Genomic DNA, 16,894 nt, shown 5'->3' on the forward strand with positions numbered 1-16,894 from the left:
TTCTTACTTCAAATGGTTTAATCCACTCATTAATAATCCCTGAGTTTAGTCTGTCAGACGGCATTTACTGTCAGGCTGCTGCTGTTTTAAATGAAATAAAACCTCACCAAGAAATTAAACGCGTTGTTTAGAAAATGTGGGTGGTTGTAAATCATAGTTGAGATTTTCAATCCACTATTGTGACCTAATAAAGCGATATCCGTGTGCAGTTCGATGGGGAAATGGTGCCTGAAAGACTAAAAAATGAGCAAAATTAAACTCAGGGTTTAAAGGTGACGCTGGCTGGAGCTGCAGGCAGATAATCGGTGAGGAGCAGTGGTGATGATGAGGTTGATCCCAACAATAAACATATAATCATCGTTCATCACCGGGTGAGTTAGATACATAATTTACCTAGCTACTGTTTCCCCGGGTTTAAAACAAATCAATGGCTTCAGCTAACGTCGCATTATTGATTATTAATCGATGTATCAGTTTTGCGGTCTTTGCAAGCTAACCTCTCGTTGGAAAAGATGCTGTTTAATGTAGTTAAACCGTAATTATGATCAATTTAATAACTTTTGTTGATTTTTCTCTCCTGTTTGATCCCATTTTAGGTGCTACCCAGCTAAATGACTGAGGTGGAGGGGGGGTCAGCACTCAGCATCCTCACTATTTCCTGCTGGTGGTTTGCTGTCATCCATCTATCCAGCTGCAGATAACAGCCACATCCCTGCATGCAAAAGAGAGCAAGAAAACAACCTACTTCTTCTGCCACAACAACACAACATGATGGTGGCAAATTTGTCCTCTCAAGATATGAACACATATTGAGCTGTAGAGGCTGATTGCTCATGTGGATGTTAATAACAGTATAATGGCAGTGGGTCCTCCAACCTGAAAAGGGCTGATTATGTATTTATTTTCTTGTTTGTCCCTGTCCGGAAGGTGTTCAAAGCAACAGGAATGACTTTTTGCAGCTTACTGATCCATTCAAAGATTTCTTGTCCACCTGTAGCTTCCTCTTCAGTGTTTTCTGCCTCATGGTGAAGACACGACAAACTGACTGTTGACAAAAGGTGGTGACAGCTACCTTGTTTAGTGGTTTTCTTGCTCTCATTCACTACTTCAAACAACTCTCCCCCCACCACCTCCACACATACACACACACAGACAGAGAAAAACACACACCCTGAAATCAGCCAAAATGACAACAGACTGGGGTGAGAAATCCACAGCGGATCTTATGACTAGATATGTGTCCAAGGAAATGGGATATGGAGTACCCAAGGAAGGATGGCGCATCTGTCTGGCACACGAGTTCAAGGAGAAGAGAAAACCCTTTCAAGCTAAAGATGTCTCGCTGTCCAACGTCTTAGAGCACATTGGTCTTGGGATCAGGTGAGACATTCACTTTTAGACTTTCAACTTTGTAACTTTTTTTTGCATGTAACAGATAGACAAAAGGAGGTAACCTGTGTGATTCATTTTATATTTCACCTATATTAAGACATTATGAGGAGATACAGGTGAATACGTATTAAAACAATAATCTTTCTAACAATTGAGACACTGATTTTGTAAATGGTATATATATTTTATAGAGTATGGTGTGGAATATATGGTTCATTTAACTTATGAGAGTAAAAAAGCTACACAAACCCCTGTATCTATAGGGCCACACCTATCACACTTCATTTCTTTTTGAGTTACTATATAAAACTTTAGTCAACAACAAGCAACTTTAAATAATTGTCACAAAAAAATGTAATGGTTTCTCTGTTAAATGTACTCAATGCACACCAAACAAGTCTCTACTGACACAGCCTGTTTTAATTAACACTTCCATATGTTTTAACAATCTGTAGCCCATACCATTGAACCCCCTTATGCATGTTTCTATGGTGTCGCACTTGGGGAAGCATTAAGCCCACGGTGTCATGTTTCTCAACCCACACCTGAGAGCAGGTGTGAAATGCAATCCTGCTAGAATTGTTTATTATAGCCCCAAACAATCTTAAATATTAGGAGAGGAAAATCTACTAGTTGCTCACACTGAGGTAGTCAACCACTTTAAAAGAAGCATTTGAATATTATTAAACAAATTCATTTTTCATCACAGTATTCAAGCTTATTGTCACAACAGCAAATTGGGCAGTAACACAGGGGTCCTCTCTGTAAATGTTCTATTCAATCAGCGCTGTAAACATAAGAAGTTGACTGTTTCTGAAGGATTTAACATGTAGTTGACTCCTTCTTTTTACAGTAGGCTACAAGCTCTGGTCCAAGGAGAAGTTAATGTCACTAATTTCAAAGAGTGTTGCAACAATGGGTGTGGTGATACATCATATATATATGTCACACATGCCAACGCAAGTGCCGGGAACACTACTTGCACAATTGCCAGGGATGTAAAACTTTGCCTGAAACTGAATTGCTGTCTGAACATCTGACTGAATATACAACTCTGACAGATGCAAAGTTGTATTTTCAGTCTGCAGGTTGATCATTTTTTTCCTACTGACTTTGAAAGCGAGCCCTGCAGCACAGATATTTCAAGTTGGATATGACAGCATATAAATTACAGACTGTCAGCTCAGCCTGTTATCTGTCAATTTCATGACACAACGTTGTGCTGAAGGCCAATAAATTCCCAGGAAGCTATTAGAAAAGGTAAAATATAAAACAAAAACTTGCATCAATGTTCACAAAGATGTTGCAATGTTTCTGCAAGACAAACACATTACTCCCAAAGCTCACAAAAAAGAAGCAAATCTCAGCCCAGTTTCTCATACAAAGTTTGTCTGACAGGTTTGTCCATGTTGCAACACTCATTAATTATTGTATCGGTTGAATGTGATGGTCGTTAAGAACTGGGAGGAGGTCTAGACAGACTTAAAAGGGAGATTACCATCAAATCCAGGTATTGTCACACCTTCAGCCTACCATGGCCTGATTAGGAATTGCAGCAATGTGGAATTACTTTATTACTAAACTGTTTATTTACCACTTGAAGGCTTGTCTACACAGTTCCCTTTATATATCAGTAGGTTACCTTTTATATAGATAGAAAAGCACCAATATTGTTAGAAATCCTCTCAATGATCTGCTCTTGTTGTTATACAGTATATCTAAAACTAACCAGGTAACTGTGACACAATGAGCTCCTGCATGTATGTCTAATTGAAAGCTTTAAAAAAAAAAGACTACAATTTTATGCTACTTAAAATCAGTTTAACGGTTAATATGTTTATGATTGATGACGTATCGATCTGTAGGTTTTGAAACAGCAATGTGAAATTACTATAATACTAAAAATGTTTCTTTACCACATAAAGGCTTCCAGTTCCCATTTATATCAGTAGCTTTAGAAATAGTCTCAATTATCTGCTCTTGCTATACAGTATATCTCCTGTATGTCTCATTGAAAGCTTTAAAAGAAATGAAAGGAGAAAATGTAATCGATCATAGGTAGGAAAGAACCAATATTGTTGAATAGAAAGAAATACTGGAAATGATATGCTCTTGTTATACAGTATATCTCCTGCACGTATGGAAATAGAGAAAGAAATATAAGAAGAAAATTCACTTCTACACACTTGTGACGTATTCACTGTGGCGGCGGACACAAAAAAAAAGCAGCTTGAGCAGACGCAAGTTAAATTCATGTTGATGCACTTGGCCTGCATTCACAGATCTGGATCAGGGGCGAATCCTATTGTTTGCATTCCAGCTGAGCCGCAGAACAACAACATCCTGACAAAAGCTCAACCTACCGTGGCCTCAAACATCACGCTTTAACGGGTCCCCCAGTCAGACTCTCCTGACTGGAGCCATGTGGGCCGCTGCTGTTGTTTCTCTGGAACAGGCCGTTCCTGTTAAGTTATTGTTTGTAATACAGCCAAGCGCAGCATGTTTTTCATGTTCTACAGGATTTTTTTTTTTTTTTTTTGTCAGAAGTTGGGAAGGTCTTTGTGTGGCTCAAGTGTTATTGATTATTATTCTGTTGTGTAAACAAAGTCATAAAACTGAACCCTGAGTCATGTCTTCTCCAGTTTATAATCTTAAATGGTGTAGATCGTTAAAGAGCTGTAATTGTCTGGGGTTAAAAGTGTTTTTTTTGGGTGTCACTCCTCCTCCTCCTCCTCCTCCTCCTCATCATCCTCCTCCTCCTCCTCATCCTCCTCACTGTGCCTTCCTAAACCGTTTCATGGGCCGACAGATGGATTAAGGCGTACCCAAAATGCCCCAGCAGTGTTAATAATTTTGTCCTGATGTTGGCCAGACAACGAAATGTCTGAGGAGTCATTTTTCATACTTATCCCAAACAGGAAACAAGAGAAAAGAATTCAGAAATTGTAGCCAGTTCATCAACTTGTCAGATTGCTGCAGATATGTTTTGGACAGTACGTGTCTCACTTGTTCTCACTCTAGGATGTACTGTATGTAATGAGGGGCGTTATCGGCGTTGAGGCCAATTCTGTGCTGAACTAATGAATAAAACACAGCAGCTCAACCAAAAACAGCAACTTTATTCTTCATATTAACAGAAAATCATCCGTGTGTTGGGTCAGATTTCAGAGCATTAACAGATTAATGACTCTGTGACGTTCACTGTGAACTTCTGAGTCTTTGGTCAGAGGGCTTTAGAAGCTGTTTGAAACCTAACCTAATTAATATTTTACGCTACAAACCCGGTGTCATAGCGTGTACGAGTTTTCACTTCGACCTCTCGTTTCACAAAGTGCTTCCCTCGTGCAGTTAGACAATTCCCAACTTTTCTCTCTGCCTCTGTCTGTGTGTGTGTGTGTGTGTGTGTGTGTGTGTGTGTGTGTGTGTGTCCAAATTGTTGACTGTTGGTTCCAGTTTTGGCTCAGAGGACTAAAGGAAACAGCTGAAGGCACTTTTAAAAGACTATGAATAGAGAAAAATAAACAGGCGAGGAGAAAAGGCGTGTTTACTTATTGCACATGTGCTTGTCATGGTACTTTTTTGTGGTCCTTTTGAGAATTAAAAAGCATCTCTAATCATCAACGCTTTAATACATGAGCGTTATAGTACACGCTTCCCCTCATAGGTCACATTTATCTGACCGACTCTGTTTCTGATTATGTGCTAATTTCTTTGCTTGTTATTTTGCCGTCTTTTTTTTTTTTCTTTTCTTTTTAACTGTCACACTTGCATCCTTTCACGTGTGATTCCTGAGGTAATGACTGCATGTCCGTGTTTATCCAGGTATCTAAAATGGTGGTACAAGAAGACTCAGGTGGAGAAGAAGGCTCCATTCATCGATATGTTTCGTGCCCAACCCCTGAAACAAATATATGGTAAGTTAGTAAGGAGGTTTCGTGCTGCTATAAAAATATGTTCAACTTGTCTATGTAAATGAATTATATGGATGTTTATGGCTGGATTTGGAGGAACATATGTGGTGAAACATGGATTTGTTTCTGTGGACTCATGCTGCTATCAGTCTAGTGCAATTCAGATGAATGATTATTGCCTAATATCAGTCTGCAGCGTCTATTCCTGTTGTAGCTGTGACCTTTGATAGACATCTGGAGTCACGACAGCCTCGATTTTCATGACTCAAACCATCGTTATCATCTACATTACTTTTTGACTAAAAATGACCTGGTTGTAACTCAGTTTTCATCATGTAGACTTTTCAAATTGTGCAAAAATAAAGGTTCTAATGAATTTGCTGCATCGCTCCATCCCAGTTAACGCTGTGCTCTTTATTTGCAGGTGCTCCACTAGGTGGGATTGGGGGAGGAACCATCACGAGAGGTTGGAGGGGTGAATTCTGTAGATGGCAACTCAACCCTGGGATGTACCACTATAAAACCGTCACAGCCAATCAGGTATGTACAATCCTGAAAAGAGTAACTTGTGCCAAATAGGTTTATCAATGAACATTGAACTGGCGGTATATAGTCTGGTCCTTTTTAAAAAAGTTGGAGCACAATGGCTCTTTTGTTTTTTTGAACCTCAACAGACAAAGTCCAGCAGGCAGTGAAGTCAAGCTTTACATTGTTGATAAGTAATCACTTATCTCTAGACCCCTATAGCATTGGTGTAGGTGTCATAAAAGTATCAGCAGGAGAGGAAACTGTTTCATGTTAATCATTAACTTAATCCATATGAGCTATCTCTGTCGAGCACCAGCCAAATGTTGCATAGAAGATAAACAGTCAAAGTCTACATTAATAAATGGATCCATTCAGTTGTTTGGTGGTGTCATTTTCCTTTTAGAAAAGTAGACAGCAAAACATCACACCTCACCACACATCACACCATCGATGCAAACCACACAAGTTAACCTCACACATGTAATGTAACAGATGCTGTGGAGAGTCCCTTTTTTAAAAGAGCGGCTGATTTGCAACAGTCACACAGGGTCAACTGTGTTGGCAGCAGCCTCAGCAGACATGCGTGAGATGCAACTCAAAGATATGGTGCGTTTCTAAAAAAGGGGTGTGACTGTTTGACCCTGTTGACTGACTGTCATTATCACCAGTGTGCTCTCTGCCTGAGACAGTTGAAGAACAAATGGCTGCATTATAAAGTAAATTACAACCAAAAATATTCTTTCTAATGACCAATTTCTAATTTCACATCTTCCTTTTAAACATAATCATAAAAAAAATCACTATATGTTGACATTTTTTCTTTCATCTCAGTTCACAGTGTGTTTGCGTCGTGGGGGACAAACCGTTTACCAGCAGGTGCTTTCTGTAGAGCGTCCTCCCACGTTACAAGGCTGGAACTGGGGCTACTGTGGAGAGTACGCCTTCTACCATGCCTTGTTCCCCCGTGCCTGGACTGTCTACCACCTCCCTGGACAGAATGTCACCCTCACCTGCCGACAGGTTTCCCCGGTTATCCCACACGACTACCAGGTAACTGAGGCATCTCTGGATTTCACACCGTTAAACAGGTTCATCACAGGTTCATTTGTCTGACGTTCATAACTGACTTTAAATACTTATTTTGGTTCTTGAAAATAAACAGAGCGAGACTTCTTGCTTATTATGTAGCATCATGTCTTAATCCCATATCAAGCCAATTTGTCCAAACAATAACAAGTCATTTGGACGTTGTGTCACAAGGATGAGAAAATGTGTCTAAACTTTTCAACACGAGACAAAAAAGTTAATTTAAAACGTCAAGCTTTGTGCTGGATTACAGCCCCCAGACATAAAGATCACTGTCCAGTTTTTGTCATTTACCTTTTTAGTATCATTATTGATACTTGGTCATACTGATAGTTTGACAATGAGGTTTAGAAAGTTGCAAGTAAAAGCTAAATTGGTTATTTAGCTTTTTGGATCATCCCAAAACTTTTCTGTCCTTGTGATATTTTCAGGCATCAAAGTCTCACTCAGAAGCGTTGAAGGACATGTTTTACATATGTTGTCATGTTCCCTCTCCTTTCTCTCAGGACTCCAGTCTGCCAGTGGCAGTATTCGTGTGGGACATAGAGAACAAGAATGACTACGCTCTAGACGTCTCCATCATGTTCACTATGGTCAACGGGTCGGGACACAAGGATGACAAGAGCGGGGGACACTGGAACGAACCATTCCACCTGGAGAAAGAGGGAGAGGCAGTGTCTGGGGTCTTGCTACATCACTGCACAACGGTGAACCCGTACACCTTGTGCATCGCAGCCCGAGAGCAGGTTTGATTTGACCTCATGATTTTAGCAGCTTCAAAGGTTTTTATTGTAGGTTGTTTAATTCTTTGGATTTGTAACAATAGTCTCTGTTATTTGTAAGCGGATTTATAATCAACATTTTTTTCTTTGTGAAATAAGTCTTAATGAGCATTAAGTTTTAGATTTAACAAGAGAGTGTTTGGGTTTGTGCGTGTTTTAACAGCCTGACAAGGAAATCAGTCATCAGACAGCATTCAGTCCAAAGGGAACCTGCAGTGGTTTGTGGAGTGACCTCATCACTGATGGACGTCTGGACTCTCCGACAGGTCAGCAGTTAAAACACTGTCAATGGAAGGATGAGACAGATTTACACTCGAACAGCAATCTAACTTACTTGCTCACCTAACATGGAGTAGTAATATAAAAATCAAGTAGAAAGAAGAGGAAACACCCAGAAAAACACACCTGAGCAGTATAATAAGCACCTATAAAGAGATGAGATGTTATATGTTTTATATTTATTCTTTGACATACACACATGTATCAGTCACATGTAGTCACATAAAACTTTTTGAGTTTGATAGAGATGCTTTATAAGATGGATGCTAACCTTCCTCACTATCCTCTGCTCTCTCTGTCTTACCTCTGCAGGCTCCAGCCCGCCAACACCTAAAGGAGAGAAGGTCGCTGCAGCGCTGGCTGTGGGCTGCTCAGTGCCGGCTCAGGGTCATAACACACTGGAATTCTGCCTGGGGTGGGACATGCCCAAAATCACCTTCGGGTCTAGGGAGAGAGAGCACATCAGGTATGTTGCTCTGCTGAAAGATAAACAAGATGGAGATCGTTGTCACATCCCCATTACCCTGCATGTAACATGCTGAGAAGTTTTATGACACTCTATTTGCAGAAGTGTGAAACACCCTTTTCACACTCCGTCAGTGCAAATGAAGCGAGACAAATGTCTTCCTTCCTTTTCAGAGGAAGTAAGACATTTGTCTCACTTCCTTTTCAGAGTTTTAGTTCAGGTGGGGTCTCTCTCTATTTATCCCCCCAAGATAAAAGCCTCACTACCTCGTTAGAAATGAAGTGAGAGAAAATAGTGAGGGGGCGAGCATAAAAACAATACAAAACAGACATAAACGACTTGACCTGGTCTGTTTTTCAGTGTGGCTACTTACTACATAAACTTTAGAAAAGAGGCGAGAAAACAGTTAGAGCGAGGGAGAGAAAAGAAAGTTCAATAGAGAGAGAGGGAGAGGGAGGTGAGCATAAGAGCAAAACAGGAAACTAAACAAATTATTTGTTCTGTATTTCGTTTTGTTTACTGAATAAAATCATATACAGATACAAGTCGTACTCATTTAGTGGCCACATAGCGGTTTTCATGCACTGCTGTATACTGAAATATCATAACCCACAATAACAGAATTTGCAACCACATTGCAAATATCAAGCATGACTGAGGACAGCAGCGTCTCTGTCACCTTGTAGTGGGAGATCACAAGGCACTCTGGTTATGTGAATGGACTTGTCCAACCTGATCGTCCAGTGGGAGGTCTGCAGCTCCAGGACTAACTTTGACTGACATGCAAACGCAAGGGTCACAAGGGTTACCACTGCAGACTGATAATTGTCATTTAGTAATGCTTTCATATTTGTTGACAAACATGACACAATGTTGTATCAACGTCATTCATCCCATGACTTTCCTCTCTCCAGGAGATATACTCGGTACTATGGAACCAATGGGGATGCGTCCCCCTCACTCTGTCACTATGCTCTAACGCATTACAAACAGTGGGAGAAGAGCATTGAGGAGTGGCAAAGACCCATACTGCAGGACAGGTAGATTTCACACCTCTAAAACCTCTTCAGGCTAAATGAAAAATGTTCAGACTTTGAATTTTTGGCTGTTGACCTCAGCAGGTAAGCCCTGTTCTTACATCAGCTTGTACATTCACTTGTTCCTTGCAGTTCTCTCCCCTCCTGGTATAAGTCAGCCCTGTTCAACGAGTTGTACTTTGTGACGGATGGAGGGACTGTGTGGACGGAGCTACCAGAGGACGCTGATGTCAGTGGCGGAGTGCGCAGCGAGAACGGGGGACTGCCAGCTCAGCCAGCTGTCATCAAGGAGTATGGGCGTTTTGCCTATTTAGAAGGTACATTTCCTGCACAGGAAGTCTATCAGGAAACTAATGTGGTAGCCTGCCACATGCCGCAGTTAATGTCACAGTGTGTTATTAGTCACAGTGTCTTTTTTATAATATCCATGTGGTCAGAACTGAGAATTCAAAAACCAGATCTCTCAAACAAGACAATGAAATCAAAAGCTACAATGCAAAAATGAAAATAACCCCTAACCCTTTTCATGTCAAGCACTTGGTGTGTGTAATTTCTTTTGCTGTAAAACACTTTGAGCTGCATCTCTTTTATAAAGTTTATTATTTAAAAGTAGAAGAAAATTATTTATGCTCTTATGCATAAAGTATGGATATAATGATACTCGATATAATGATGCTCTTTACTATACTATTGTTTCAGGTCAGGAGTACAGAATGTACAACACATACGACGTGCACTTCTACGCTTCCTTTGCACTTATCATGCTGTGGCCCAAGCTTGCCTTGAGTGTGCAATATGATATCGGTGAGTGGAGCGTTCTTATCTTAGTGCTTTATCAAAGATTGTACCAGATCCATATTTCACAGCTGAAACCTCTTTTCAGCTGGCAGTGTGGTTCAGAAGGACCCAACAGAGAGACTCCATCTGATGAGTGGGCTGTGTTCTCCAGTCAAGGCCAAAAATGTGGTGCCTCACGACATAGGAGACCCAGGTATGAAAAAAGAGAACATAATAAACTACAGCCGTGATGGCAGTTCTTACACTAAAACCTTATTGAAAGATAATTGCATGTTTTTGCATAATGAGTGATTGTCATTTCCCCAAATAATCATAGTAATCAATCACAGAGATAAATCAGGTAGATTTATTCGTTAAGTTATTTTACCATCACGCAAGTAGAAGCATGCTGATTAAGTATTGATTAGACCAAACTCTCCTCTCATGAACTGTCACTGAGTACTGTATGTCGGCCTTGTCGCTAGATGACGAACCATGGAAAAGGGTAAATGCCTACCTCATTCATGACACTGCGGACTGGAAGGACCTGAATCTGAAGTTTGTCCTGCAGGTCTACAGAGATTTTCATCTCACCCAGGACAACCAGTATCTACGGGACATGTGGCCCATCTGCCAGGTATAACTGACTGCTATAGTCTTAAAATACACTGTAAGCGTCCTTTAACAATCCTATATGTGAAAGTTGGATAGATTCATACATGATTGATATAAGTGGTCTCTTAATTATTCCCTGTATAGAATTGTTTTTTGTCTTTTTGTAGAAGTAAAATGAAACGTGAGTGTATTGGATGATTTGATCTTCTAGGCGGTGATGGAGTCAGAGATGAAGTTCGACCTGGATGGAGATGGCCTGATAGAGAACTCTGGATATGCTGACCAGACCTACGATGGATGGACAGTGACTGGACCAAGGTGAGAGTTAAATATGCTGACCAGATGAAAAAACAAAACAGTGGCAGCACATAGAATGAATTATATGAGTGGAGATTAAAGATTTTACAGAGGTTTGAATAAAAAACATGCTGCTGCTAGCAGCCTGCTAGTTTCCCTCGAACCATTCCGGTTAGAGGGAAGGAAATAAAAATAGAAAAAGCATGACTAATGAGAAAAAGCAGGAAAAACTGATTCACCCTTAGTTGCAGTGTTTCCTGCAAGCAGAGGTTTGATGGTTTCAAATGTTGCTGCCAGATTGAAAGTTGTGTTGCCTTCAAAACGGACAATCCTTGTTTGCAACTTCTTTTTCCTTATCTTTTAAACTTGGGAACAATGGACACACAGAAAGTTTAAAGGCTGGGAGACCAACTTTACTTAAACTCTGTGATTTATTATTATTATTTAACAAGGATTCAAAACAGCTAGGAATCTCATTACACCGTCCAACAAAGTAAATGAAAAGTCTGTGTTGACTGTGATGTGGCGCTGTAATCGGCCACCTACTGGTTGAAATGTGCTTGTAGTCAAACTTCAGTGTCATTACAGAAAGTTTACATTTGACTCTAATTGCATGCAGGGTTTTTATGTAAATCTTGTTCACCTCTGAAAAAAGTTAACGCTGTCCTTTTTATGTATATTTTACAGTGCGTACTGTGGTGGGCTGTGGTTGGCGTCATTGTGCGTGATGTGTAAGATGGCCAAACTGGTGGACAACGAGGAGACATACCAACGTTACAGAGACATCCTGGACAGAGGCAGCGCAGCTTTTGATAAACTGCTCTGGAACGGTAAGTTAATCCATTCATTTGGCTCAATATATACATATAAATATGCACAAACCAAGACAGTCGGATTTACTGCTGTTTTTAAAAATATACAAATCTTGTATTCGATCGAAACCCTTCAAATGCTAAACTAATTGTGACACGAGTAACTCATTTTCTTACTCCATTATTTTCTTCTTTTTTTTTTTTTTAAAGAAAAGAAAAACAGAATGTAGGGGCTTAGCTGACTTTGAACTGAAAACAATAGTTGTATTACTACATCACCACTACAGTCATTTTGAAGTTGATGAAGACCTGAAACGCCTTCCTTTTTTTTGTATTTTTCCATCATGTTTAGGGAAGTACTACAACTATGACAGCAGTGGGAGAGACCTTTCTAACAGTGTCATGTCTGACCAGTGTGCTGGCCACTGGTTCCTAAGGGCGTCTGGGCTGGGAGAGGACGACTACCAGGCAAGTAGAGCTGCAAGGATTAGTTGATAAATCAATTAGAAGATTTGTCTGCAACTATTGTGATAAATAGTAATTTTAAGTTCAGTTCTTTAATCAAAAATGCTGGTTCCAGCTTCTCAAATGCAAAGATCTGCTGCTTTTTCTCTGTTTTATATACGTATACTATATATATACTATATTTTTGGGTTTTGCATGGACATTTGTAGACATCACCTTGTGTTGTGGAGAATTACAATACATTTTTCATAATCATCTTACATTCTATGAACAAAATGATTCACCCAAACACTAACACATGGATAGCAAAAAAATTGTTAGTTGCAACCAAATTAAAATATTATTTGCCCACTTGCCAAATAACAAAAGCTGATATTGTATGTATGTATGTATGTATGTATGTATGTTACATATAATATATGTATGCATTGTACATGCATATATTAGTATGTAGTAAATACTCAAACGTTAACCACAAATGTTTGAACTACTGCTATAATATACACATTTAATATCTACAGTATAAGTGTCAGGTGTAATTTATTAAAATCTAGTTAATACATGTCCTACTCAATAATGTAATACTCATGTAATATTAAAATATACTGACAATAATACACTGAATAATAACATACTAATGTTTATTATATAATAGTACCGTGTTTTCCCATGCTAAGAAGCAAGTTGTGTGAACTCTCAGCTGCAAATGTTTTCAGAGTAGCTTTGTGGTCTAAACATTGCTTCCTTTCTCTCCTCCAGGCTTTTCCAAATGAAAAGATCAAGAGTGCACTGAAATCAGTCTTTGACTTGAATGTAATGAGCTTTGCTGGAGGCCAGATGGGGGCAGTTAATGGCATGCGTCCGGAAGGAGTGCCTGACCGCTCCAGTGTCCAGTCAGACGAGGTTTGGATTGGAGTGGTGTATGGACTGGCAGCGACTATGATTCATGAGGTGCGTGTGTGTGTATCCACTTTACACTGGAGGGTTGTATCATGTACAATGATCATGTATCATATTCGCGTCCTGTTTAAATTTGGAACTGATGTTTTTTTCTTCAAGTGTGTTCTCCTCACTTTTTAAAAGTGATTTGAAGCCTACCTTCTTGACTAGTTTTGTTGTATTTTTCCATGATTAAGAGTCTTGGTTAAGGCAGATTTTGAGACTACCTTTTTCCTAGTCTATATGCCAAGCTAAGCCAACCATCTTCTAGCTCCAGCTTCATTAATATTTAACAGACAGATACAAAAGTAGTATTTATCTTTTTTATGTAACTCTAAAAAAGCAAATAAGTCTACTGTTCTTTTTATGTTTACGCTCATGTATGTATTTAAAATGTTTGAAAGTAACTTGATAGCTGCACAAAGTAGATCTTTGTATGACTGGTTGTGTTTACTCTGTTTTTTTTCCTTTATCAGGGTATGCAGGAAGAAGGTATGCGCACGGCAGAGGGTTGCTACCGGACTGTGTGGGAGAGGCTGGGCATGGCCTTCCAGACTCCTGAAGCTTACTGTGAGAAGGGTATCTATCGCTCTCTGGCCTACATGAGGCCTCTGAGCATCTGGGCCATGCAGCTGGCCCTAAACTCTTCACAAAAGGATCAGACCACGTCATCTCAAACCGGAGCAACGGACAGGGAGCAGGGACAGGATTTGAGAGGAAATCAGAGCTAGGACCCTGAGCCATCATACTTGAAATTGATGACCTCCAAATTCTCCTGCAGCCTCCACACATCTGCATTTGATGGGTTACAAACGTTGAATTAAATTGTCTACAGTTTGTTTTGCTTCAGATGTTGCGTCATTTGAGGCCTGAAGTCAGAATTATGATGGTTTATGCTTGAAAAAGTCATTATCTACTATAGATTGTGGTATTTTTTTGTTAGGTGAGGAGAACAGACTGCAAATAGATAGAGTGACAGCCAGGCAATGTCAAAATCATAGCCAGCGTGTATTGCTAATTAAAAATTGACCTTGGGTTCAAGCAACATATTGTCTATCTGCACGCATGTACACACACATGCAAGCACTACATTGCACAGTTCACGATCATGTCAAAAATAATGTATATATGCTAAATATTTGAAGAGCGTTGCCTGTTATTATACCAGCCACATGTAATAATTTTCTTTTAACAGTTGAGTACACCAGAGGCCCTGTTAATGAATACAATTAGATACAAATGATTACTGGACCAGAAATGTAGACACCTGAAGTTAATTTGATTTCATTTATATTTAAATGCTGTACTCAGTGATGTAAAATGTGATGAGTAGTGTTGGAAATCAAGTCTGAAAAAAAGATATAGATTTTCCCTTTTTTTCTTTTGTTAATAGCATTTGGTGCCTTGTTGCATGTTGGCTTGTATCTACAGTATATTATGTAGCGGCAACATTTACCATGTTTTATAGAATCCAATACTCATGACAATCATGCTGAATAAATAACTGAACAAAATACAAGAGGTTGTACATTATGATGTTAATTACATGTATATGGTATAATTTTTGTAGTTCTAAAATAGAGATAATTACAGCCCATAAGATGATGAATGTCAAACCTACTCAAAGAGTTTTATTTGCTTGTAAATTTGGCTTTTATATTTGGTGCTCTGATTTATAAGATAACTCCCCCATTTCAGACATATATTTTTGTTGTAAAAAGAACTTTCAGACCGGCAAAAAGGGTGCTGTTTAAACAGAGGCACAAATGAACCCCAGGAAATTCAACAAAAGCAACGAAAACATATAAATCCTTCAATTAGACATCCTCGTCCCTGGGGGGGGCTTGAACCACCAACCTTTCAGTTACCTGCCAAACACGCTGACCAATTGCCTCAATTTTTAATCCCCACCCACACGTACCATTTTTTCAAGAAATGGAATACGGTAGGAATTTGAACCATAGCATAATAAAGGAAAAGACCTTTCAATACATGCTACGTAATTTTAACGTCAACGTTTCAGCCAATAATGCAAAGCGCTGATAATTTGATACAGAAGACATTTAGCAAACTTCAGTTTCACTCATGCCGCCATAGTGTAGCTAAAGGTTTTGTTATAAAAACTAGGAAACATTACATTTGAATGCCCACGTCCCTGGGTGGGCTTGAACCACCAACCTTTCGGTTAACAGCCGAACGCGCTAACCGATTGCGCCAGAAGAAAAAAAGGGGAGAAAAAGGAGAAAAGGGAGAAAAAGAGGAGGAAAGGAAAGAAAAAGGGGATTTTTAGTCATTCAACCGCAATTTCTAACATTGAAATTGATCATAAATTATCTCATAAACTTTATAATTATGCATAATAATGATATTATATTTTTTATTTAAAAAATAAGTAGAATTGCAATAAAACACAAAAAAACAGTGAAGCATATGTTTTTTAATCAACCAAACTTTTATTATAACAATAACAATATGAAACAGAATATGAATAAACAATATTATAATTATTAATAATATTTATATTTTTTATATAAAAAAATTTGCAATAAAACAAAAAACATTACACACTATTTATTTTTCATGCCCTCCAGCCACTGTTCTTTGGGGACAGTCTCAACTGAAGGGCAGTACACTGTCCCCTTGTACTGGCTGTGGCCAGTCTCTGCTGTCCTGAACTGCCCGCATTTCTTGCACGTGTTGTGCAATACTCTGCGGGTCAGTTTGCGGACCGGAGCAGGAGGAGCAGGAGCAGGAGGAGGAGGCATGAGGCCGAAACTCAGGGCCTGTGGAGCAGCCATCAGGACAGGCACCTGAGCGCCTGCAGGAGCAGCTGCTGGTCCCAGCAGCAGCATCAGCTGTGGAGCTGCCGTGGGAGCTGGAGCAGGGAAAAGCTGCCGCTGTGTGCGTGGCCTCACAGCCACAGGTGTGGCGGGTGTGTGTGTGTGCCCAGCCAGGGAGAAGGGAGCAGCCAGGCAGGAGGCAGCAGCCATGGAGGAGGCAGCAGGCTGGATGGCAGCAGCCAGGGAGGAGGCAGCAGGCTGGGAGGAGGCAGCAGCCAGGGAGGTGGCAGCAGGCTGGATGGGAGCAGCCAGGGAGAAGATAGGCTGTGTTGGGTCATCAAGGAGACCTGACACCATGAGGTCAGGTGTATGGTTTTCCTCAATGCCCTCGTCCTCTTCCTCACCCCCCTCCACGTTCTCCAGCATGTCCTCCGTCTCCTCTGCGTCAGGGCTGACCTTCAGGGGCTGCCCAGTCTGACTCAAGAGGTAGTCAACACCAAGCAGCTCTCCTATGAAAAAGAACAGATAAACAAGCATGCACACATAATTAGTAAACATTAATGCTATGTATGATGTCAAGTATATACACTAGGTAGACAGATATCATTACATTAGCATACCGGTGTATTCGGAGGGTGGCCTGAAGTTTGGCACATATGCCCGGCCAAACACCTTAATGCTGTTGGTGTTGATGCTCTGGGTCACATCCCCAGAGTAGGTGAGCAGAG

At 40.1% G+C, this 16,894-nt stretch overlaps 1 protein-coding gene across 2 annotated transcripts; it reads left to right on the forward strand.

Moving 5' to 3' along the window:
• Positions 1-1,179: 1,179 nt before the first annotated feature.
• gba2 (glucosidase, beta (bile acid) 2) lies at positions 1,180-14,919 on the forward strand. 2 transcript variants are annotated; one of them, XM_053343514.1, is made up of 17 exons: positions 1,180-1,380; positions 5,215-5,306; positions 5,728-5,843; positions 6,663-6,881; positions 7,424-7,663; positions 7,863-7,965; positions 8,291-8,444; positions 9,359-9,484; positions 9,614-9,798; positions 10,181-10,285; positions 10,365-10,472; positions 10,744-10,895; positions 11,085-11,191; positions 11,858-12,000; positions 12,335-12,450; positions 13,207-13,398; positions 13,863-14,919. In XM_053343514.1, exons 1-17 carry the CDS (start codon positions 1,187-1,189, stop codon positions 14,115-14,117), a joined length of 2,607 nt encoding a protein of 868 aa, XP_053199489.1. In that variant the 5' UTR covers positions 1,180-1,186; the 3' UTR covers positions 14,118-14,919. The 2 variants fall into 2 exon arrangements, with proteins under 2 accessions (XP_053199489.1, XP_053199490.1); XM_053343515.1 differs by lacking the exon at positions 1,180-1,380 and adding an exon at positions 2,818-2,902.
• Positions 14,920-16,894: the final 1,975 nt, after the last annotated feature.

This window comes from Scomber japonicus, chromosome 22 (assembly GCF_027409825.1).
Source record: "Scomber japonicus isolate fScoJap1 chromosome 22, fScoJap1.pri, whole genome shotgun sequence".
Taxonomy (NCBI): Eukaryota; Metazoa; Chordata; class Actinopteri; order Scombriformes; family Scombridae; genus Scomber; species Scomber japonicus.